The 24,160-nt window shown below is 40.2% G+C and overlaps 1 protein-coding gene across 1 annotated transcript; it reads left to right on the top strand.

Annotated features, from left to right (window-relative positions):
- Window positions 1–7,520: 7,520 nt before the first annotated feature.
- On the top strand, window positions 7,521–23,826 carry ASNS (asparagine synthetase (glutamine-hydrolyzing)). Its single transcript, XM_079301332.1, has 12 exons — window positions 7,521–7,639; window positions 9,189–9,471; window positions 11,798–12,035; window positions 13,487–13,672; window positions 13,991–14,092; window positions 16,121–16,248; window positions 16,997–17,123; window positions 18,476–18,582; window positions 18,949–19,049; window positions 20,569–20,650; window positions 20,915–21,070; window positions 22,355–23,826. The coding sequence occupies exons 2-12, from the start codon at window positions 9,223–9,225 to the stop codon at window positions 22,562–22,564; spliced, it is 1,686 nt and encodes a 561-aa protein (XP_079157458.1). The 5' UTR covers window positions 7,521–7,639; window positions 9,189–9,222; the 3' UTR covers window positions 22,565–23,826.
- Window positions 23,827–24,160: the final 334 nt, after the last annotated feature.

The following is a 24,160-nucleotide window of genomic DNA, read 5'->3' as shown; positions in this document are numbered from 1 at the left end:
TGACAGAATTTTAGTTGGCTCAGGGTTTTTTTTTGTTTTTTGGTTTTTTGGGAAAAAAAGCTTAATAAAAATGTTGGCATTAATACTAGAAAACATATTCTTATCAGATATCCACAGTAAGAGACGAGATATTGTTCAGTAAGAATTAGAATGCAGAATTAACTCTTTTTTGCAGTCACTCATTATTTAATTATTTTAATCCTTTTAAATGGATACTGTGTTTGAGTTCCTTTAGAATTGGTTTTCTTTGGTTTTGAACTGGAAAGACTTCTCTTTCTTCTCTTTATATGTAAAAATCAAAGCTATTTTTATGAAGTCTGTTGTTAGTTTCTAGCTAGGGAAGAACTGGGAGGAGAGACACTAGATTTTACTGTTTACATAATAGCAGTAATAATAACAGAAGTTTGCTTCTGTACAGAATTCAAAATCAATTCCTAGTAAAAAGTGACAGCAAGTAACTTTGAAGAGTTCAGTGCTGATGATTTAATACAATTAGTAAGACATACTGTAAAGTGAAGTCTATTTTAGTGTGTTCTGTGAGAAAGTGCGGGAAAATTGCTTTCATTATTAATTTTTATTTTCTTTTACAGAAATAATTTACTTGTGTGTGTGGTGGTGCAGCTGTTTATTTTCCACACTTCAAAGGTTACATTAGCCAGTCTAATTCTTTCACTTCAGACCTTTGTTGTATTTTTTCTACACCTCTATTACTGGTAACAACAGTACTAGCAGGGTGATGGCTTCTAATTCTGAGGTAATAGCTCGACCTAGTGATGGGAAAGAGCTCCTACAGTCTTAGCTTTTAGAATAGTTTCTCAATCTTTTATAATCCAAAGACCATCTAACTTTCTTAAAAAAAATTCTCTGTCAATAGCTGTTTTCATTCTTACTCTATTGTTCTTAACTGTACTTAGGAGAATGTAACTGTGCCTTTTTAGCACATTTTACTGAACCCTATTTTTTTGTCTTCCAGAAACAAATCACAACATTAAATACACTTTAAAAGACTAAAGCAGCACAATGGAGGGTGTCAAAATAACTTTTTATTAAAATTATACCCATTTATTCCAGCTGAAAAAATATATATCAGTGTATTTTAAAACAATCATATGTGTTCAAGTATTAATTTAGCTGTTACAGTTTTATAACAGCTAACCATCTCTCTTATAGCTGAATTTAGCCATATTCTAGGTGAAAAGACATCTTGTTTGTACTAAACAAAACATCTATTGAACAGGACAAAATTTCACAATGGGCAAATTACAATGAAAAAGTGAACTGAAGCTTGTAATTTGCAGTTAATCCTGCTGTATTGACTACAAGAGTTAGTTCAAATGCTAATTCAGCTGACACCTAATCTTTGCTACTATATGAAAAAGAACCAGAATTTAAATTAGTTCTACCATTATGGTTCTAAGAACTCTAGAGAATTATGCTGGTTTATGTTGCAGAGTCAATATCAGACAGCTAATTTTTCTGTCTTGTTCTGTAAGTGGTTAAAAAGTATATATATATATATATATATATATATATATATATATATATATATATATATATATATATATATATATATATATATATATAAAGAGAGAGAGAGAAAGAGAGAGAGAGAGAAAGAAAGAGTTTTAGTTTTATGGTTTGTTCCTGTCTCCCCCTCCCCAGGAAGAGAATAAATTAAACGGGATTCCTTCTCATTAGCCAAGACCACTATTGAGTTAAAGTCAGCAATGTTTCATTCCTCTGTGGTCCTGGCCTGGACAATGGTGCCATTGGAGTGCCATATGCCATGCCTGCCATGTGCACTGTATGGCCAACAGCTCCTTCAACAACCCTTTCTTGTCTGTGCTCAGAAACACAGGGTATGATGGAAGGGTTGGGATGTTGAAAAAAGGATGCAGCAGTGGTGAAAAATGCTTAGTCTTTTGTGCAGGCAATAACAAATCACCTTACTTTGTGTTCTCCCTTGCTGCTGCACTAGCCATGCCTTCCTAGTACTTTACCAAAGTCCTGAATGCCCAGGCTCTAGACAAGATTTTCTTTCAACACTCAGCAGTGCTGTGACCTCTAAGTCCGAGGTCAGAGCAAGTCTTATTTGTTTGGAAGCTTAACATAATTAAGCAGGAAGAAAAGAAAAAGGATTAAATAAGAGAGACTATAGCAATAGGAACTCCCGGTGGGAGAGACAGCTACTTTTTATACTATGAGAAAAAAGATTGTGTCTGAAAGAGAGACAAGTAGAATCTATGTCTTTTAAATGTCTTTGAAAGGAAAGGAACAGACAAGAAAAAATGGAAAAATAAATAAACTCAAAATTATAGGAACAAAGAGCTCTGTTAGGTCGATAAGTTATTTAAAAGCTGCAAGCTTCCTGGCATGTGATACAGTCCCTCCGGGTAAAAGCCAGACTAAATAATACAAATGGGAGATTACCTTGCTTCAAGCTATGGATCTTCAAACAGCTTTTGAATTTGACAGTTTCTCTTTTCCTTTTTTTTTCCATACTTAGGAATTAAAGTATGTTTCTGCCTGAGCTCTTGAGTGCAAGCATTCAGACTTCTCTTGGGGAAGGAAAACCAATACAGGCAAAGGCCTTTGCTCTCTGCATGTGCATATCCCTGACATAAAAACATGCATTTCAGATGTCACATGTGTTAGCAGAACACCTGTCATTACAATTTCTGGGTGAATGTACAGTATCCAAAAAGCCTCTATATTTAAAAGAGCCAGGTATGAGATACATTGGTTATGTATCCCATGTGACTGGGGAGGAGGAACTAATTTCCATCTGAGCCCTGCCCACCACTGGTCTCTCTCAGTTTAATGGGCTGCCAATGCCACCATGGAATACAGATCTTTCTATGCAGCTCCATTAGGAGGAACAACCTTCTGCTTTCAAGATAAGTCCCTGCCCTAGAAAACATTCAGTCTGAGAAATGCTGAGAAAAGAATAGTTTGAGGCATTTCAAAACTTGGAATTGCCTATTCCCACACCTCCTTTACATTATTACACAAGCTAGGAGAAAGAGAAGACAACTCTTGCTATCACAATTCAGGATGTGTTCAAGGCCAGATCCTTCAAATTGTTGGTGATTAAGCATTTTAAACAGTCCAGGTAGCCTGGTAGGGTGCAGAATGCCTCTTCTCTAGTAATTTCTGTGGAAAGGGCTGATGTGAGGCTGTGCTGAGACACACAAATAGAATTTCTGGTGTTTTACAGTCCTGCCCATCTTAATGACCTGGTCCATGAATCCACTTGTGGCAACTTTCACCATCAGCAGAGGGTATTGAATTCCTCCTGAGAAACTCCAGAGAATGTGCATTGGATGCTGGAAGAAAAGGGAAATCTCCAATATTGGAGTCTTGCCATTGCTTTCCACTTCAGGTCTTGTTTTCTTGCAAAGAATTTTCTCCCAAGCAGAGCAAAGGGAGTAGAGAGCTGGGAGAGCCACTATCAAAAACACAGCTGAAATGTGTTCTCTCATGCAAAAAGCCCTCTCATAAGGGCTATCTTCAGGAGACAATGTCCTGTAAAACTCCCTGTATCACAGGTTGATAATTTGTTAGTCATTGCTGTGAAAGCATAAGACCACCATCTGCCTTTGTTAATCACAGCCTCCACTCTCCCCCTCAGTTGTCTCTCCTGTCTCTGCTGATTGATTTCATCAATCTCAAAGAACTTGGATATTTCCATTCTTCCAAGCATGCCAGTGGCACCACATTCAACAGATACACCAAAGGTATTCATCTTTGGCGGGACAAAATGAGGAGCACAGACTTAATTTATGAGCAATGCTCAACTGAGAGCTGAGCTGACAGTGAGCAGTTCAGTGAGAGTCATGAAGCTGCACCAGTTCATTCCACATTGTATTCACTTACCTATTAACTTTGGGTTAACTGTTAACTTGGACCTTTTATTTACTCATTTACCTCTTGCCTTCAGAGAAACCTCTTAGCCTTTCATCTCAGCTGATTAGAAGCAAAACTAATGCAAGCACTTCCTAATTAATTAATCAGGGACTTTCTAACAGGGTTTTTCAGCCATTATTAAATGGTTTTAATCATTGATTACCAAGCGGTAATTCTCAGGTACATATCACATACAGAAAGTCTCCTAGCTACTAATGGCACTCAATATTTACATGCAAACCTGTTCTCTTAACCCAGATAGAAGCAATGCAAACTTCTTTCAACAAAAATGCAAGGAAAAATCAACTTTAGAAGATTAGAATGGAGAAGGCAATGTTTTGGAAAAACTATTATACATTATGTCTGCAAGAATGAGAAAACTGAGAGGGAAGATGTGACTTGAGAGGAACACAGGACTGAGGCGTAATTGTATCTAGTGCTGTCTGCAGATATGACGAAAGAAAAGACTGGATATTGAAGAATAAGACATAATATAAATAGACTATCATGGGCTACTTGACAATTGTAGAGAAGGGGCCAGGGATGTATCAGTTATTTCTTGTGCTATTTTAACTACCAAACACTAACATTGCTGATATTAAAAGTAGTGTTTCTGCCAATAGTCCCATATATAACAGCATTAGCTTCATTTAAATTGGGCATCAATCATGCAAGACACAGTTAAATGCATTAGTTATCCCAAGTTTTTAGAAGTGATAGTCAACGGTAGGATAAATAACCCAGTGCACCCTAAGGGTGCAGGCTTTAATGAGGACTTGGGAAGTTTTGCTCTATCCTGGCTGTGCCTATCCAGCCTTACCAAGCTGCTTTCTGCAAGTCACTTCTCAGTCTCCCTGCTTCAGTTTCTCCATGAAAAGATTTTTATTGTACCAAATGGTTTGTGGCTGTCATAAAGCACTATATGAGATCCAGTTACGAACCAGGAATTCAGTAGTTAGGAACCATCAATGAAAGTGCCCAGACAACAATTTGAGCCTAAGCAGATCAAAAAATCTCTTCTGCATGGAGAAAAGAAGTAAAGATGTAATGAAAGGCTGCTTACAAAAGCTTCTGACAAACAAACAATCCCCCAAAACAACCTAAGTTAGTACAAGGTTATTCCTTGTAGCTTTCCAAAATGCAGAGTGACATTTAGATCTCTGGAAAAAATCTCAAGAGATAGGTGTTCCTCACCACAACCATTTCTCTTCTGTGAGCAGTGACTCCATGTGCCATTGCACACACTTATACTCTGCTCCTCCAGGCAGTGCACAACTCTGGGAACTGCACACAAGGCATATGGAGGATGCCTGCATTCAGGTGAAGCTGTGCTGAACAGAAACATCCTACATCTATTCCTGATCAGTACTGGAGTCTACTTCTCATGCACAGGATGCTTCAACACATTTTTCTTTCTGAAGCCTAAAAATATCCTTTTAATGGCTTCTTAAAGGTCCTTTTAAAATTCTACACACAGACCACACTTACTGCTGACAAACTGCATGACCTGCAGAACTTTATGCACAGCACTGCAATTATACAGTAACTCCACTAAAGCTGGCTATGAAAGCACACTGCATGCAAATTACTAATTGCTCTCTTGAAGTATCCATGAAGAATTAGGCTTTATATTTAGGACTTCACATCCTAATATTCAGAGTTGAATTTTATTTGCTTTAGCACTCTCAAAGTCAAATAAATAAAATTGTCCTATAATGAAGTTCAGGTAAGCACCAAAAATCCTGTTTCACCAGTCATGTCTATGATTCAGAACTTAGTTTTGCACAGAAAAATCATACATCTTTGGCAAATACTTCCAAAGGTGTGAACTTTGCATGCGCTCGCCTCTCCTAAACCAAATAGAGCAGCTTCAGGGCAATGCCAGATCTATGGGACTAGATGAGATCCATCCCAGGGTGATGAAGGAGCTGCAGATGAGCTTGCAAAGCCACTCTCCATCATATACCAACAATCCTGGCTCAGTGGGGAGGTTCCAGATGACTGGAAGCTGGCCAATGTGACCCTCATTTGCAAAATGGGTGGGAAGGAGGCTCGTAGCAACTATAGACCAGTTATCCTGACCTCAGTACCTGCTAAGGTAATGGAACAGTTTATACTGAGTGCCATCACACAGCACTTAGAGGATGGCCAGAGTATCAGACCCAGACAGTAGGGGTTTAGGAGGGTAGGTTGTGTTTGACCAACTTGATCTCCTTTTATGGCTAGGTGACCTGCCTGGTGGATGCAGGAAAGGCATCAGCAAGGCCTTTGACACTGTCTCTCACAGCACACTCCTAGAAAAGCTGGCAGCCCGTGGCTTGGACAGGAGCACTTTGTGCTGGGTTAAGAACTGGCTGGATGGCCAGGCCTAGAGAGTGGTGGTGAATGTGCTGCATCCAGCTGGGGATCAGTCACCAGTGGTGTCCCACAGGGGTCTGTGCTGGGGCCAGTTCTGTTCAATACTTTCATTGATGACAGGGATGAGGATATTGAGTCTTTCATTACAAAACTTGCAACCAACACTAAGCTGGGAGGGTGTGTTGATCTGTTGGAAGGTAGTAGGGCTTTGCAGAGACATGGAATGGTTGGATAGATGGGCAGAGTCCAATAAGATGAAGTTTAACGAGTCCAGGTGCTGAGTCCTGCATTTTGGCCACAATAACCCCCTGCAGTGCTATAGGTTGGGGATGGTGTGGCTGGACAGTGCCCAGGAAGGAAGGGACCTGGGGGTGCTGGTCAGCAGCTGACTGAACATGAGCCAGCAGTGTGCCCTGGTGGCCAAGAAGGCAAATGGCCCCTGGCCTGTGTCAGGAACAGTGTGGCAGCAGGAACAGGGAGCTCATTCTTCCCCTCTATTCAGCACTGGTGAGGCCACACCTTGAGTGCTGTGTGCAGGTCTGTCCCCTCAGTTTAGGAAGGACATTGAGACACTTGAGCACATCCAGAGGAGGCAACAAGGCTGGTGAGGGGCTTGGAACACAAACCCTGTGAGGAGCTGAGGGAGCTGGGGGTGTTTATCCTGGAGAAAAGGAGACTCAGGGTAACCTCATCACTCTCTACAGCTCCCTGAAAGGTGGCTGTGGTCAGGTGGGGATCGGCCTCTTTCTCCAGGCAGCACTGACAGAATGAGAGGGCATGGTCTCAAGCTGCATCAAGGGAAAATTAGGTTGGATACTAGAAAAAAGGTTTTAATTGAAAGAGTGATAAAGTACCCCACCCCAGAGAGGTGGTGGAGTCACCATCCCTGGATGTGTTTAAAAAAAAAGGACTGGATACGGCTCTCGGTGGCATGGTTTAGTTGAGGTGTTAGGGCATGAGATGGACTCGATGATCCTGAAGGTCTCTTCCAACCTGGTGATTCTGTGAATTCTGTGAATTCTGCCAGCTCCAAATCGTCCGCCTGAGCCCACGCTGCCCAGGGCGCCCAGCGGTGTTGCCGGTGCCCTTTTCCGCTCAGCGGCCGGGGCGGTGCGGGACCCGGCGCCGCTCGGCCTGCGAGCCCCGGCCCTGCCGCGGGGCAGCCGGGCCGCTGGGAGAGACACGGCTGCGGGCGCAGGCCCCGGCTCCGGCCGCCGGGCAGGCCAGCACGGGAAGCACATGATGAAACTTCGCGGCGTGTTTCAACAGCAGCTGGCGGCGGGGGCGGAGCCGCGGCCGGCGGGGCCGCCTCCTCCATCCCCTGGCACGGCACGGCACGGACGGCGGCACTCCGTGCGCCGGCGGCCAGCTCCGGGTAAGGCAGCGGGGCTGTGCCGGGCAGGGCCGGCCGGAGGGATGCCGCCGTGCTCGGCCTCCTGGCCCGGCTGGCGGGGGAGCGGCGGGCCCGGCGTGCGCGGCAGCCGCCGGAGGAAGGGGAAGGGCCGAGGGGAGCGGGTGGCGCGGAGGAGCTGCCCCGGGGGCCGCGGGCCGGCAGGAGCACGCTCCAGAGGGTGGGAAAGCCCGGTCCGTGTGCTGCGGCTGAGGTCTGCGGGTGCAGATGGGACAGATGTTGGAGGGGCAGCGGTGCTGTTGCAGTGCCGTGCTCCTTTGGCACGCCTTTCGCATCCCCGCTGTCCCCGCAGCTGTAGGCTTTGTGGCTCTCCAAACCTTCACCCTAATGGCCGCGTTGGGCTGATGTCTCCAGCGACATCGCTTGAAGGGAAGGTGCCCAGGGCCCACCTGCCCTGTTAGGGTCGCAAGGGCGGTGTGCCTCTCCAGGGGCGCCGGGGCTGCAGCAGCGTGCCGGGCAGCATGGCACTGCCACAGCATCGCTCCCTCCGCTCCTCTGCCGCCCGGGCCTGCCACGCCTCTGATGGGAACTCCAGTCTCAACTATGCTCCTTGGGCTCCAAACAGTTCCCCCGTCCTGTCACTACTTGCTAAAGAGCCTCCCTCTTTGTATAAACCCCATTTGAGTGTAAAGTTGACAAGCTGAAAGGATGTTTCATGTTTCTACTCAGATGGTGTTACTCCAACATATCATACTCTATGGCCAGTAATGATTTAATCCATTTGTGCTCTATTAAAAAAAAAAACAAAACCAAAAAAAGACAGACAGCCTTGCTATATCTAAAGGTAAAACTTAAACTTAATTTCTTACTGGCTGAAATTTCCTTATCATGCTTTGAACAAGCCAGGTTTTGTTTCATGTTAGTAAAGTCTGCAGTGCTTCTTATCAGGCCTCTTGGCAGTTAAGCGGTTGATAACCTACATCTGTTATCTGAGGCTTTTAGGAGTGTGGTGGGTTGGCCTTGGCTGGATGTCAGGTGCTCCCCAAGGCACTCTATCACTCCCCTCTTCAGGAGGATAGAGTGAGGGGAAAGAAAATGTGATGAAAAATAGAAAACCTTATGGGTTGAGATAAAGGCAGTTTAATTTTAAGTGAGATCATGCACAAGCAAAAGGAAAAAACCAAAGATTTTATTCTCTTATTTCTGTCAGCAAGCAACATCCAGCCACTTCCTGGGAAACAGGGCACATGTAGTAGTTGCTCTGCCTTTATCCTCCTTTCCATTATTTTTTTTTATCTGGACAGACATCAGATATGGAATATCTCTTTGAGTAGTTTAGGTCAGCTGTCCTGGCTACGTTGCCTTCCAAGATGTTGCCTGCTCCCAGCCTTCTGGTGAGGGGGAAATGTTGGCTTGCATTGGTGCTGTGTGAGCAGTGGCCAAAACAGTGCTGTGATGCCAACACAAACCCCAGCACTGTGAGGGCTGCTGAGGGGAAAATGAGCTGCCTCTCAGCCAGACCCTACACCAAGTGTCAGCTCTTGCTTACAGTGTTCATGTCTGTATTGAACAGGTTCTCCACGTGCAGGTAGAACAAGAGGCTCACAATGTGTGGTATCTGGGCCCTGTTTGGGAGTGATGAATGCCTTTCTGTGCAGTGCCTAAGTGCCATGAAGATAGCACACAGAGGTCCTGATGCATTTCGCTTTGAGAACGTCAATGGTTTCACCAACTGCTGCTTTGGTTTCCACCGCCTGGCAGTTGTGGATCAGTTATATGGTATGCAGCCAATCCGGGTGAAGAAATTCCCATACCTCTGGCTGTGTTACAATGGAGAAATCTACAATTTCAAACAGGTAAATGTTGGATATGTGAAAAGGCAATTAAAAAAAAGTGTTCTATTTCAAGACATTATTGGATGTTCAGAACATCTTTAGAATGCGTTGGACTAGAATATTAGAAAAAAAAGTGAAAGTTAGCAAAGAGCTAGTATTTAAAAGGAAGTAAATTATCTCAATGAGCTCTGAACCCAGTAGCTTATTTAGCAACGTGCTTAATCTTTAATACTGAAAAATAAATCACTTTTTAATTGACAAGAATGGCAGTAAATATGTACGTCTTCAGGTTTGTTCAGTTGGAAGTTAAGACACATTCTTCATTATCTCTTGGGGAGAAGAATTCCAAGCCTCTTTCTCCCCTTCTTCTCTCTTCATAATACAAATGCTTTTAGATTGTCTTGCTCTTCAATTGTTTTGGGTCATCGTTCTCCCATTGTTGGGTATTGCATTTTATTACCCTATCTCAATCTAGATGGGATATGTCACTTAAGATATAGTGATGCATAGTATGCATGCTTACGTATTTACATAAAAGCAATAAGCTTTAGGGAGATTCCAGTATGCCACTGAAGCCCTTAGGTGTCTGCATCAGAAGTCAGATTTTTTGTGGGGTTTTTGAGAGCCACTTAAGTCTCTTAGGCCCAAAACAAACAGCAACTCTTATATAGTTCCTAAAGTTTGAAAATGTCCCTGATGGATGCGATGTTGCTGCTAAAAATATTTGGTCTGACAGCTAATTTCTTCCTCCCCCATTTTATATGCACAGGCTGAGTGAAAGGGCTGGTTTGAGAAATGAAGGAAGATTAGGCAGAAGGAATAAAAAAAAAAAAAAACAACTGAGGAATTGCAGTGACTGCATAAGTAAACCAAAGATTATTTTCAAAGTACTTTACTCTGCAGAGATGTTGCACATGTCTATGTATTTTGTTTGGTGGGGTTTTTTTACACAGTGGCTGACTAGTGGTTTTGAAAACTGGGGTCATGGGTTTGCAGTTTGACATCCTCAGACAGAAGTGTCTCCCTGAAAATTTGCCTTAACTTGAATTGCTTAAGACTGCATTGTCAGTCTCATTGTCTAAGAGATTATCCTGGGTAAAATTTTTTTAGTGGGTTGCCCTGACTGGATGCCAGGCACCCAACAAAACTTCCCTCCAACAAGTGGACAGGGGAGAGAAAATATAACTAAACTTTCATGAGCTGAGATAAGGTCTGGGGGAGATCACTCACCAAATACTGTCATGGATAAAACAGACTGAACTTGGGGAGATTAAATTAAATTGAATTTATTACCAACAAATCAGAACAGGATAATGAGAAGTAAAATAGGCCTTGAAAAAATAAACCTTCCCTCTACCACTTCCTCCTTCCCAAGCCTTCTCTTCTCCTCTCCAGCAGGGAAATGCAAAATGAGGGTTATGGTCAGTTTATCACATGAGTTCCTGCCACTGCTGAAGGAGATTTCTTCCTCTTCTCCAGTATGGGGTCCCTCCCACTGGAGACAGTCCTCCACAAACTTCTGCAGCATGAGTCTGTGCCACAGCAGGAGTTCTGCACAGACTGCTCCAGTGTGGGTCCCTCTTCCACAGGGTGCTTTCCTTCAGGCTGCTCCAGGATGGGTCCCCCATGGGGTCACACGTCCCACCAGGAGACCTGCTCCAGCGTGGGCTCCTCTCTGCACAGGTCTGCAGGTCCCTGCCAGAGCCTGCTCCAGGACAGACCTCCCTTGGGTTCACAGCTCCTCTCAGGCATCCACCTTCTCTGGCTTGGGGCTCCTCCCTGGGCTATGGTTGGATCTCTGCATCCCTGTGATCCTCCATGGACAGTGGGACACAGCTGTCTCACCATGGGCTGCACCACGGGCTGCAGGGGAATCTCAGCACCTGGAGCACCTCCTGCCCTCTTCCTGCACTGACCTTGGTGTCTGCAGGGCTGTTCCTCTCTGCATAGTCTCACCCCACTCTTCTCTGGCTGCAATTACATCTGCACAATAACTTTTCTTTATTATTCTTAAACATGTTACCACAGAAACATTACTATCATTCCTGATTGACTCATTGTCCAGCAATGGGTCCATCCTGGACCTGACTTTGGCTCTGCCAGATGTGGGGAAATCTTCTGGCAGCTTCTCACACAAGCCACCCCTGTAGTCCTTCTACTACCAAAGCCAGGCCACACAAATCCAGTACAACTCTGAACACAAAAGTATGATTTCCTTCTTTGACAGAAATATTTATATAACTTTTAAACTTTAATTTACATATGAGATTATTCTTATGAAACAATTACTAAACAGCCAGTGTTTACAAATGCTTATTTATGTTTTTCTTAATTTTTTTTTTCTTAGCTGCAGAAGCAGTTTGGATTTGACTATCAAACATTAGTGGATGGTGAGGTTATCCTTCATCTATACAACAGAGGAGGAATAGAACAAACAGCATCCATGCTAGATGGTGTATTTGCTTTCATCCTTCTGGACACTGCAAACAGAAAAGTGTTCCTGGCAAGAGATACCTATGGAGTCAGACCACTGTTTAAGGTGCTGACTGATGATGGATTTTTGGGTGTCTGTTCTGAGGCAAAAGGTAAAGCCAGTTGTGTTTAGTACCTTAGGTATTTCTGTTGGAGGCAAACTTCTTTGTTGGGCTTTTCTTCTTAGTGTGAACAAAAAAAATGAACTGTAAGTTCAGTAATATATGAGCTGTATTTAGTAATATAAGAACTACACATCATTAAAATAAAACTATCCAAGATGTTTAATTGTCCTTAATATCTCTAAAATAACTTGCTTATTTAACTAGCATTTTTTGTGTTCTGGAGTCATAGCAGTATTGAACTCAAGATGTTTTATGTTAGGCCAAAGTTAAATACAGTCTATTCACCTAGACTAGACTTATGCTACTTTAAATCATATTATACTTTGGTCTTGGTGTTATGTTGTGAACTAGGTAAATATACCACAATAACTGCTTATCTGTAAAAGCCAGGAGTTTTGAAACCCTACTGAAATTTACTGAAGCCTTGGGTAATTTCCCAGAATCACATATTTTATTTGATGATGATTTTTTTTCTTTGAGATGACACATCACTGCTCTCTTTTAAAGTAATTATCTCTAGTCTTGGCGCTATCATAAACAAATCCAAACAGTGTCAAAAGGGAGTTTATTGCCTAAAATACACTTTGGCTAAAATTGACTTTCATTATTGTTCCTCTCCCATTTATTGTGTATCTAATTTATTATCAGACTCCAACGTAGGTTGACTCTTCTAATAGTACTATGTAATAATACTAATAGCTGCACAATTTCTGTTGCTTGTGAAGGGGGAAGGGAAGTAGATGTTTTGGATGCTGTGTCCTATAACAATCACAGTGAATTACCAGTCCCTCTCTAACAGCAATTCATTGTCCCTTTTGAGGGTGTCCTCAAGGGGCATCCACGTGACCAGCAGGTACAAAACATCCTCTTTCACACGGGGAATAAAAATGAGGTTTGGCTACAAGTGTTATACCTGGCATTCAATATGAATGGAGTAGATCAGTCTAGAACCAATGAGTTTTAAAATCACTAAATAAATGTCAATTAAGCACTACATAACTACAAGTGATGTTTTATTGCAGACCCTTTGTTAGCTCGACTACACTTAATTTTAAACACAAAATTAATTAATAATTATAATTCAAATTCTCCAATGGTTATTATACTTTGGCCTGGCCATAATGCAGTCAGTTAGAAAAGTGGTCTTGCTTGTGCTCACAGGGATAAATTGCTACTTGCCAATTAGTAAAACTTGCTGGTTTGCTTTCTCTGCTCTCTGCCTCAGCTTGGGGTGACTCAGATCTATGTGTACATCCTGCCAGAAGCAGAATCATGCTCTGGCCAGGACTGATGGTGAATCAAAAAAAAAAATTTTAATAGTAGATTTAGGATCTGGAGAAAATATTTGTGTATAGTTTTAGTAGAGAGGCTGTTGAGTGAGGTGTAACTTAGCCATTAAGTCAAAAACTCATTTTTTTTTCCCCCTATTTTCTGTGTAGGACTTATCAACTTAAAGCATTCAACATCCTTATGTTCTAAAGTGGAACCATTTCTTCCTGGTCATTATGAAGTGTTGGACTTGAAGCCCTCTGGCAAGGTTGCATCAGTGGAATTAGTAAAATTTCACAGTTGTAAAGATGAACCACTCCATGCTGCATGTGATACAGTGGAAGCTCTGCCTTCAGGTAGTACAGCAAAGACTTTGCTACTTACTCTGATTTAAAAGTGAAAAAATCATAATCTTTGAATGTAAAATTTGCACTGATTGGTTTAAAAAAAGTACCATTTAAGGAAAAAAAAAACCCAACCTGTAAGAACCTTTAAAATATAGGGACTTTAGAATTGTTTTTGTAGGCAGTCATGTACAAAGGTGGACTTGAGTGTCCTTGTTATCAAAGGAGATTCAAACAGATATCTTTGTTTCCTAATTAGCATCATCCAGGAAAGTCTAAGTAACACTTTTTGGATGATTTTTACCCTTCTCTTTTCTTTGTTCTGTGCAGGTTTTGACCTTGAAACGGTGAAAAGCAACATCCGTATTCTCTTTGAAAATGCTGTTAGAAAACGTTTGATGGCTCACAGGAGGATTGGTTGTCTGCTGTCAGGTAAGTAGCAAGAACCACAGTGATTCTGTATCTTCTCTCTCTTTTGCCCATCCTCTACCAGTTAAAGGAAAATATATTGGCTGCTATATTGTACCTAGAGTGATCTGAATCTCTATTTGCTTTTTAGAACAGGCAACAGAGAACTTCTTAGTTTAGCATGAAGTTTTCCAGTTTACAAGTATCTTGAAAGTCTTATGCTTTTAAAGTTTACTCTGGGTTGGAATCATGGCTTATTGAGACACTGAGCATTTTAAAATAAGACAAATAAATATAGTATTCCTATTGAAAAATCACTCAGTGTATTCTCAAGTAGAATGAGATTTATGCTTAGGTTGGTCTAAAAATCAAATGTAATTATTACATTCACTTTGCCCAGAAGAAAACCTTAGCATGTTTCAGAAGCAGGAGAATTCTTGCTTGCCACCTTTGCTTTAGTCTCCATCCTAAACTTCCTTAATTACCATATTACAGGAGACCATCTGGACCAAAATTATTTGCCACTCTCTTTTTGCAGATAAGGTAAATCACTTGTGGTACAGGAAGTTGTTCACTGTCTTAGCTGATCACTGTTGTGATCTGATGGCTCAGTGTTACAGAGGCACTCTACAGAGGTAAGGCTCTGTAACCATGGGTCTGACCACACAACACATGGTCCTGTGTTTGTGTGGCACTTGGTACTTGTGGTAAGAGTTCTGGAATGGTTTTCATGCATTCACTGAGCAACAGTAATTACATTTATTGTCATGAACCCTATTAAATGTGCATCTGAATGAGAGAGAACTGACCAGGAAATACTGCTGGACCATTTCTTTACTATGTTGTCATAAAAAGTAGAAAGAAGGTAAATTAAACAAGAAGATACATAGAGTTGGAAGATCTCAGTTTCAGTAAAAAGCTTGTTTAAACCCCAAATTTCAAATATCAGATTAGAAGGCAGTCAGTAGCTCCTCAGATGCACATTCAGGAAGCAGCAGAACTAAGTATCCGTGCTGGTATGAGTAATACCAGAGTATCCTGGTGCTTCACAATTTTGGGTGTGCTTGGAGCATCACAGTTGGAGAATTGCTTTTGTTTCCAATCACAGAGGAAATTCTTCAGTGTCACAATGGAAACCTGAGTTTTTATTTTCCTGATTTCTGTATCCTGAGCACTGTTTTCTGTGCTCTCCTTTTCTCGGAATTTGCATGTCATTTTTACAGGAAATATATTTTTTTTTTTTTCAAGATAGCATGTCCACAAGGGGGATCAGGGTGGGAATTGATGCTAATGCACTTAGCTGAAAAAACACATGCAGGCTGTAGGAAACAAAGAGAAGAGGGTTTTGCCTCATGCTTGTCAGAACTGCAGGCAGATGTGGGCAGACAGGGGCTGTGTTTTGCTCAGTACTTCTAGGAGAGCAGCAAGTAGAACTAGCCAAGAATGAGCAGAACTAGCTCATGACAATAAGAAGGTGGATCCTCAGAGTACATTTAGGCAGCTGGTGCATCTCTTGGTTTTACTTTCTGCTTGTTCTCTAAACTCTTCAAATCCTTTCACTCTCCTCTAGAAAAAAAGAGGAAGAAAAAAAAGAATGACTGAGGAAGAGTGAAACCCTTACACTAAGCATTCTGTTCTTTTACTTACAGCAAACAAAAAAAATCCATAGTCTTATCAGTTGTCAAATGTGCAGGTAAAAGGAAGATAGGGAGTAGTTTTAAAATGGAGAATAAATCCCATTTCAGCAGAGTTGAGAAGGGGAATATTCTCTAATAGTACAATATGTTCAGTATACCTTCTGGTTATCTTAAATAAGGCATTCCACTGGTGCTTCTGACACCAAAAGTACTTGTAACTGTTACTGAAGGTGTTCCACTGAAGTTGCCTGATTCTTTTATTAAGCAGAGGTAAATGTGCACTTATATGAGAAGTACCTTGTATTCACACAGCTTAAAAATGAAGCCCACTCATGGAATTCCAATATCTAGATTCCTTAAGAGGGAAGCAAAACATCATTCAAACACCTAATCAGATAATTTGTTTTGTTGGCAGGGGGCTTAGATTCCAGCTTGGTTGCAGCTGTTCTTCTGAAACTGATGAAAGAAATCAACATCAATTATCCATTACAAACCTTTGCAATTGGAATGGAAAACAGTCCTGACTTACTTGCTGCCAGAAAGGTATCTTAAGCATTGCTTTCAGTTTGTTCTGAGCTACTGAATGCTAAACAGTGTATATTAATGGTGCTAACTTCATGGTATGATATTAATAATAACACTGAAAATTCATTAATTGCTATGATGTAAAATTTTGCAATACATTTTTAGTACAACACTTGCTGCTTAATCTTACAAAAGAGGCAGCTGGAACCTTAACTGTTTTCTCTTGCATTTGGAAAACTTTCATGACAGAGTCCCATTGTTGTCAAAAGGATAGTACTTTGGACTTGTGTCAGTTCTGCCTCAGAGTTTTAGGGTAGGTCTCCATGTTATAGTTCCTATACTAAGGCATTTGTATATATGTTAAATATTGTAAGTTAATTGCCAATTTGCTGAATTAACAGTTTTGTACAAACTATTTGGCATCTGGGGTACTATGCAAGCTTTCATTACTTTTGTGCTGCTTTTTCTCTTAAGGGCAGATGTCTGGAATTTTTAGAGCCTCTACAGATTCTGTTAACATTTTTAGGCAAGCAGCTGGATGGTCTGTTGCAATCAGGATTGAACACTGTAATTAAGGAGACTATGTTTTCTCTGGTGAACATACCACTGCAAGTCAAAGGTCTGCTAAACAATGTCTTTTCTTGGCCTAATGTCATAATTGTCGTTTTAGTAGAAGAGAGCTGAGTGCATTTGCATTAAACACATTGGATGTTTATAAAATGTTCTAGTTGAAAAGTGATACATTATTTTGACCTTTTGCAAACAGGTGGCAGCACATTTAGGCAGTGAACATCATGAAGTAATACTTAATACTGAAGAGGGGATTCAGGCAATAGAGGAGGTTATCTTCTCGTTGGAAACCTACGATATAACAACAATAAGAGCTTCTATTGGTAAGATTTTTTTAATGGCCATCTTTGGTTTATATCACACAGATAAAATTTTATGCAAACTTGTATGGTGGTCTGCTAGATCCCTTAGCTGTCACAGAATCTGGGGACTGGGACTCCAAAGTTCTGCTACCCAGACTTATCTGTGATACCACACTGATGCCAAAGCAGTTATTTACAAATCCCTGCCTGCACAAAGCAACTGTCAAGAACTGTTCTTGAAGGTTTGAGATGAAAAGCAATAGTTATATGAAGAAGAAAGGTTAGATCTGCAGATCTGAGTTTTCTGCTCTGGTAAGTGTGAACCTTGGAGGCAGGGGGATATTCACAGGTTTTCTGAGGTACTGAATATTTTGACAGCAAATCACAGTTACCCTTTCCTTGCATAATTGTGATACTAATGTGAAGTATTTATTATTGCCCTTTAGTAACATAGGTTTAGTAACACAGGTTTATATAATGTACACTTGATTCTGAGAAGTGAAGGGAGTCAGCAACAGCTTCTAACAAAGAAGGGAAATATCTAACAAAGAGGGGAAAACCCCTAATCCAATGGGACCTTTTGTCTATTGCAAGCTACAGCATTTTACCCAGTTAATATTGTGTCATTGTACAAGAGTTATGAAGCCAAATAGACAAAACGGTTTTCAAAACTGAACTCTCTGGATGGAATTTCCTCCATGAAGATGGGATTTAGCAATGTGAAATAATGAATGCATTTCTTTAAAAATTTAAGCATTTTACTAAAACTTTTTTCTGTAATTTTTTCTTTGGGATTTGCTCTTAGTATTATAATGAACTAGATCCTTTTCTTTAGATTTGTAGTATTTTTGTTATCAAAGCATCCCATTCAGAAAGATGCATTGAGTGGAAGGCATAATTTTGTTTTATAAATAATTATTTACAAAAAAAATTGAAATAAAGGGTTTCATCCAGTTGTACTCAGAGTGGTGGAGAGTTAAGCAGCAATTTTTGCTTTTCCCCAAGGCTAGAAGGTTTCTTTATCACTGTGCTGGAATTAATAATGCCCTTAATTTCAAATTGAGTCAGGACAACTAACTCCTCTGTGTGTTCCCATGGGAATCCTCCAGTGTTCCCAGGGTCAAAAGTGGACATATCTTTCTGATATTTTGAGGGCCAAGTGTAAGTACACATTTTAGATATATTTGCAGCACCAGCTTAGTGTGGCTGTTGCTGGCTTTGAGTAACAATGAGATGCTACTTTACATCAGTTTTTTGCTAAAGAAGAAATTAGTGTGGGAGACAACAAATTTCTAAAATACTGAATTTTAAACTACTAGCTGTATGTAGATGTACTTTAATAACTTGAACAACTTTTTATGTTTTTTTTTAAGGTATGTATCTTGTCTCCAAATATATTCGGAAGAAAACAGACAGTGTGGTCATTTTTTCAGGAGAAGGCTCAGATGAGCTGACACAAGGATATATATATTTCCATAAGGTAAATATGTTAACTATAGAGAATGCCCTTGAGCTACTTGTTCTGCCTTTCAACAGAACATCTGTTGAAATATCTGTGATATTTCAAGGTGTGATGTTTGAGAGTTGTCATAACTTTTTGATGTTTGAGAGTTGTCACTTGTTGAGTTTTTCTTCTGAAGTGGCATGAAATCCAAGAGATTTAATCACCTAAGAAATAGCTTTCTTAATCTTCAGCAGTTCCTGAGACTGTTATTTCTTGTATGTAGTTTTTGCTGGTTTTGAGGTTGCTTGGTGATCACTACAATTTAAATGCAGGACAGCCAGCAATGGTTTCCTCAATGCAGCTGTGTTCCCCCTGTGTACTCCATGCTTGTTTTGTTTTCAGGCACCATCTCCTGAGGAAGCTGCAGAAGAGAGTGAGAGGCTTCTGAAGGAGCTCTACCTGTTTGATGTACTTCGTGCAGACAGAACTACTGCAGCACATGGGTAAAATGTATTCCCTTGGATGCTGAGCACTCATAATTTAAAAGCAAAAGAAGATTAGGCAGGAAAAGACTGCTGAGGATTTGTATGCCAACTTGAAGTTGTTGGCTTGAGGAATTTGAGCAACAGTGAAGCACACTGCCAAATCTAATCTTATCCCTGACTATAGGGCCCACTGTGTTGCCAGCTTAAATATTTTTGTCTAGGATTGTACTGGTCTTTACAAAAGCAGTGAATTGGAAATAAAAATATTCAGAGTTAAGGAGGGAAGGCAAACTTGTATTTGACTGGGGTCTTTGGAGGTTTAGACAAAGAGAAGTCTTGAATCTGATAATCATCAGGACTAAAACAATATGCTGAAAAGGTTATATGCATGATGTAGCTGACTGTAATAAAGAGATAATAGGATACAATCTGTGTAACTGATACCTTAAAGAATCTCCAGATTGAGTGCTGTAGAAAACAGTATTGTTTTACTAAACAGAAGCATTTTACTAAAAGAAATACATTAATTAAACCAAGAAAACTGTCTTTAGGTAAGAAAATATGGTACCTTTGGCAAACAAAAAAGAACAGAATTTAAGGAGACATTTATGGAGAAAAGGGAGAAGAACTAAGAGTAGAGAGGAAAGCTACCATTATCACTTAGGAACAAGAATAACCAGTGCAAATCTTGTTAGCATATGGAGAAACTGAGCCTTCAGTATTTGATTACTGAATACTCAGTATTGGGTTTATTTGTGTTTTTTTTTTTTTTTTTCATAAGGTAGGTATTACCTGAAGTAACTGAAGCTTTTTATCAGATTAGAAGCTAAAGAGACAATAAAATTACTAGGATGCAGTGTAACATCTTTCACTTGTGAAGCTGGACATCATAATGTCTCTTGAGCAGACACACTGAGAGGGGTTCTTTCTGCTGAAGTTGCAGTTATTGTCATTTTATTTGTTGCCTTCTGTGTCCTTAGAAACTGTGGTATACAAAAGCAGAAAGGCTTTATATGTGTGTTTTTATCACTGGTATAGGAGAGAACTTGTGTGAATGCTGTAGGGCTCCTTTTTGTTGTTTCTTGAAAATACAAACAAATACAGATTTCAGAAATGACAGCAGAAGTCCTTGCTTGGTTCTGTGATATGTTTACAAATGCTGATGGAAATCCTAGTGAGCAGCTTGGTAGTTCTCTGAGAGGAAGATGTTTTTAAATGTGCTTTTGCATACATGTTGCAGTGGTTGTTGCATATCCTATAGGACTGTAGTCTGTAAATTCAGGGCACTATAAACTGCCCAGAATATGGCATTATAAAACATAATTGTCTTTAATCTATGTCGACCATACACCTAACCTTGCATATTTACAACTACCTGAATTTAATTCACCAATTTGTAAGTGAAATTTCTTCCAAGTAAAAGCAGGAAACCTGGTGTTTATGTGAAAGATGGGGAAGGTTTAGCTTCTGTGGAATTTGTAAGTAGATGACTTGTTGGATTAATTCAATATCTTTTCTGTTTATTCCCCTTGCTTAGCCTTGAACTGAGAGTCCCATTTTTGGATCATCGGTTTACTTCTTATTATTTATCTCTGCCAGCAGAACTGCGAATCCCAAAGGTACATAAAAGTGGGTTGGATCCAATTGCAAGTTTACAAATTCACTGATACATGTTCTAAGCATGACCAGATTGCTGAATTTGATGGTTAAGTCCTCCAAACAAAGTCAAGCACGCTCTTAAATATTTTGATGAATTGTTGGGCTACTGGGAACCCTTTCGTGATCAAAACTTCTGAAAGGAAACTATTTCATAAGTGTTTAAATCCAGACCTTTGCACTGCAGTTCCTGAGACTCATGACATTGTTCTTTGTTCTGCAAACAGAATGGAATTGAAAAGTACCTTTTAAGATTGTCCTTTGAAGATTCCAATTTACTTCCCAAAGAAATTCTCTGGAGACCCAAAGAAGCTTTCAGTGATGGTATAGCCTCAGTAAAGAAATCCTGGTTTTCCATTCTTCAGGACTATATTGATCAACAGGTAGAATATCACTTTTTCCTTTTTCACTTAGGTATATTAGTTACGGTTGCCAGTGAGAGGCAGCTCACATGCTTAGTTGAGAGAATAAATCTGGATACAACAGTTAATTTGAGCTTCCTTGTGGAGAAGTAAAATAAATGTTAATCAATGCTCTTCTATATATCTGAGTTGGTTAAAGGCATTTGTGATCCTAGTTACAAAGAAATGCTAGACCCTGCCAGAAATGACTCTATAAGGAAATGAACATCATTTAAGTGTCTGGATTGCAAATTAGATTGTGTATCAACAAACACAATTTCTGTGTTACAGGCAAAGCAGCTGCTTCAGCTGAAGGCACTTGCTTGAACTTACTCTGCAGCTGAGTAACAACATAATGACTTTATAATGTACTTTCTTGTTTGCGTCATTCGTTTCTCAAAGCCATCCCTAGCTAAGCCTTTCTGCTTTTCAAAGCCTCTGCTTGCATTGTTCACCAGTGAAGACTTACAGCATTTTGACTCTGTACAAAGGATAATCCTCTCTGGAGTGCAGATATAGTTTAATCATGGAGAGGAAGGAATAACACCCTATTTACACCAGAGCCGTGTTACATGGAAATTCATGTAGTTAAGCCTGTGGATGGGAACTTGCCTGTCCTACACCAACTCTTTCTTCCCCATTTTCTTTCTCTGTTGGGTCAGGCAACAGTGTTCTTCTACCTGTTCTGAGCCTGTACTGCTGTAGGAGCAGCAAATTCATTTCACAGACACAAAAAGTTACACAGCATGATGGCAGCAGAAGCTGCTCATTGAAATTGCCTCAACTGGTGCAACTATTTTTCCTTCCTTTCTCAGCCAGCTTAGCAACTGCAGGTGTCTTTGCATCCTTGGTCTTCTGTTGTTAGGAGCATGGTGTTAATGGTAACAGCCAACTCTTCCCCAAGCTACAAAAGCAACTTGGAAACCACTTACATGGCAAAATGACTTGCTTTAAATTTTTGTACCTGTTTCACAGCAAAAGAAGGGTAGGAAAGAAGTGTCTGACCTTACTAACAAAGCTGATTGCGACCCAGAGAAATGGGCTTCACATGTAATGCAGAGAAATACCAGCAGCACTGGAATACATTTACATATTCATAAAGATCAAATGAGCCTTTGACAAAAGTTTGACCTGTTAAATCTGTGCCTCTAGAATAGATTTGGTTTCTTTTCAAAACTGTGGACATTTCATGGTTGGTGAATCCTTGCGTGTCTTAAAAAGTTGAAGATATTTACAGCTTAACTTGAATTTTGCTTTTGTCTGTAGGTTGATGACCTTTTACTGGAGAAGGCAGCGGAGAAATATCCTTTCAATCCTCCTAAAACAAAAGAAAGTTATTACTACCGGCAGATCTTTGAAAAGCACTACCCAGGGCGGAGCAGCTGGCTGCCCCACTACTGGATGCCCAGATGGGTTAAAGCTACTGATCCTTCTGCACGCACATTGAAACATTACAAGTCAGCTAGCCAAGAATAGACTGTTCAAATAATCCCCATTTAAAGTGCTGCAAGTGTTTCGTGTGCACTCTGCTTTAAGAAAACCAAACAAATTATGCAAACCTAAAGCTTAAATCATCTTTAAGGTGTACTTTGACAATGCTATTGGAAATAAAAGCTTTCTGTTGTTGGTGTACTGTTAAGAACATATGCTGCTGTACCAAAACTTTGTAATTCATGGGAAAATACTTTCTGGACAAGGGACTGCTTTGTTTGACAGCTGTGTTCCTTATATAATCTTGATTATATTAATTTTCCTTGAAGTCCTTTAATATATTTTAATGTGAGCTCTGTTTTGAGGACTTCAATCAGGCTGAGGGATGCAAACTCCCCTCTGAGCAATGGGGAATAATCTGGTGATTTCTGTTCCTGGCTGAGGAGCTTGAATAGTATCTATATTATTCTATTCTGAATGTTCTTCTACACACTCCTGAAAACCTTGGTCTAGTTTTCAAAAAGTATTTAGATATTCATAGCTATGCAGAGATGCTTTCTAGGGTTTATTGAGATGGTGCTGGGTGTTAATTAAATGAATGGCAATCTTATTTGTTACTGTGAAGCCACCAGTTGACTGTTCTGTAAATTGATGGTAATCAATTGAAAGATATTGTGACTGTTATCAAAGAGCAGAATGGATAAGAGAAGCCAAGTTAAATCTTTGTTTCTAACTCGAGGACTTCAGTTTTTATAAATGTATTTATTATTCTTGAAAAAATAGTGTTAACTGGGTGATGTGTATCAGTCTGATGGAAATTGCATGAGTAAGTGTTTGAAGAAATTTTTCATTTATTGTGAGAGTTTTCCACCTGTATGATGCAAAGGCTGACTGTGCTGCTGCTGAACTGCAGGTGGCCAACTGTGTGGGTGAACCAAACCTGTTAACCATAGGTTGTGGTTAAACAAAGCATCACTGACATCAATGGGATCAGATGCCTTGTTTGGAAAAATAGGGGGAAAACTGTTTCAGAAATCACAAGAGCTTCTAATACTCTACTGAAAAAACACCTGAATTTTTACCCAAGATAACTTTTTATTAACTAAGTCATGGAGGTTACTTTTATGAAGGTAACTTAAGTATAAGAGTGGTCAAGAAATACATGTTTGCTGCAGATTGAGTTGATTAGCATTATGCTCTTTATGAAAACAAATCATCCTTATTGTCCCTCTTGACTAGGAAACCAAAGCCATTTTTTTATTTAAAAGATAAAATATAAACTGTTCTGATTTAAAACTTTCACAAAATGACTGGTTGTCTGTTTGTTGATCCACCCTAATCCTGCATTTGAATCTATCCCTGAAACTTTACTGAAGCCTTTTGGAGGCACCACAGCACTTGTGAGCTCTCTGTAATATGTTTCTGCACCCTTCTTTACTTAAGGTCTATGTGCTTCTCTTTTTTGATTTCTTTGAAACAGTTAAGAATATTTTTATTTGAAAGAGGGGTGTAGATTATGTGGTTAGGTACTGATGTGTACAGGTAAGATTTACTACTCACTGTAAACTTCCAAATCAGTGATAAGAAAATAGTATTTGCCTGAAGTGAAAATAGGCTAAACATATTTTGGGATCACTGCTC

The sequence above is a fragment of the Erithacus rubecula genome (genome assembly GCF_903797595.1).
Source record: "Erithacus rubecula genome assembly, chromosome: 3".
In the NCBI taxonomy this organism is placed as follows: Eukaryota; Metazoa; Chordata; class Aves; order Passeriformes; family Muscicapidae; genus Erithacus; species Erithacus rubecula.
Note: the sequence above shows the minus strand (reverse complement) of the source record. Positions and strands in the feature narration are given on the sequence as shown.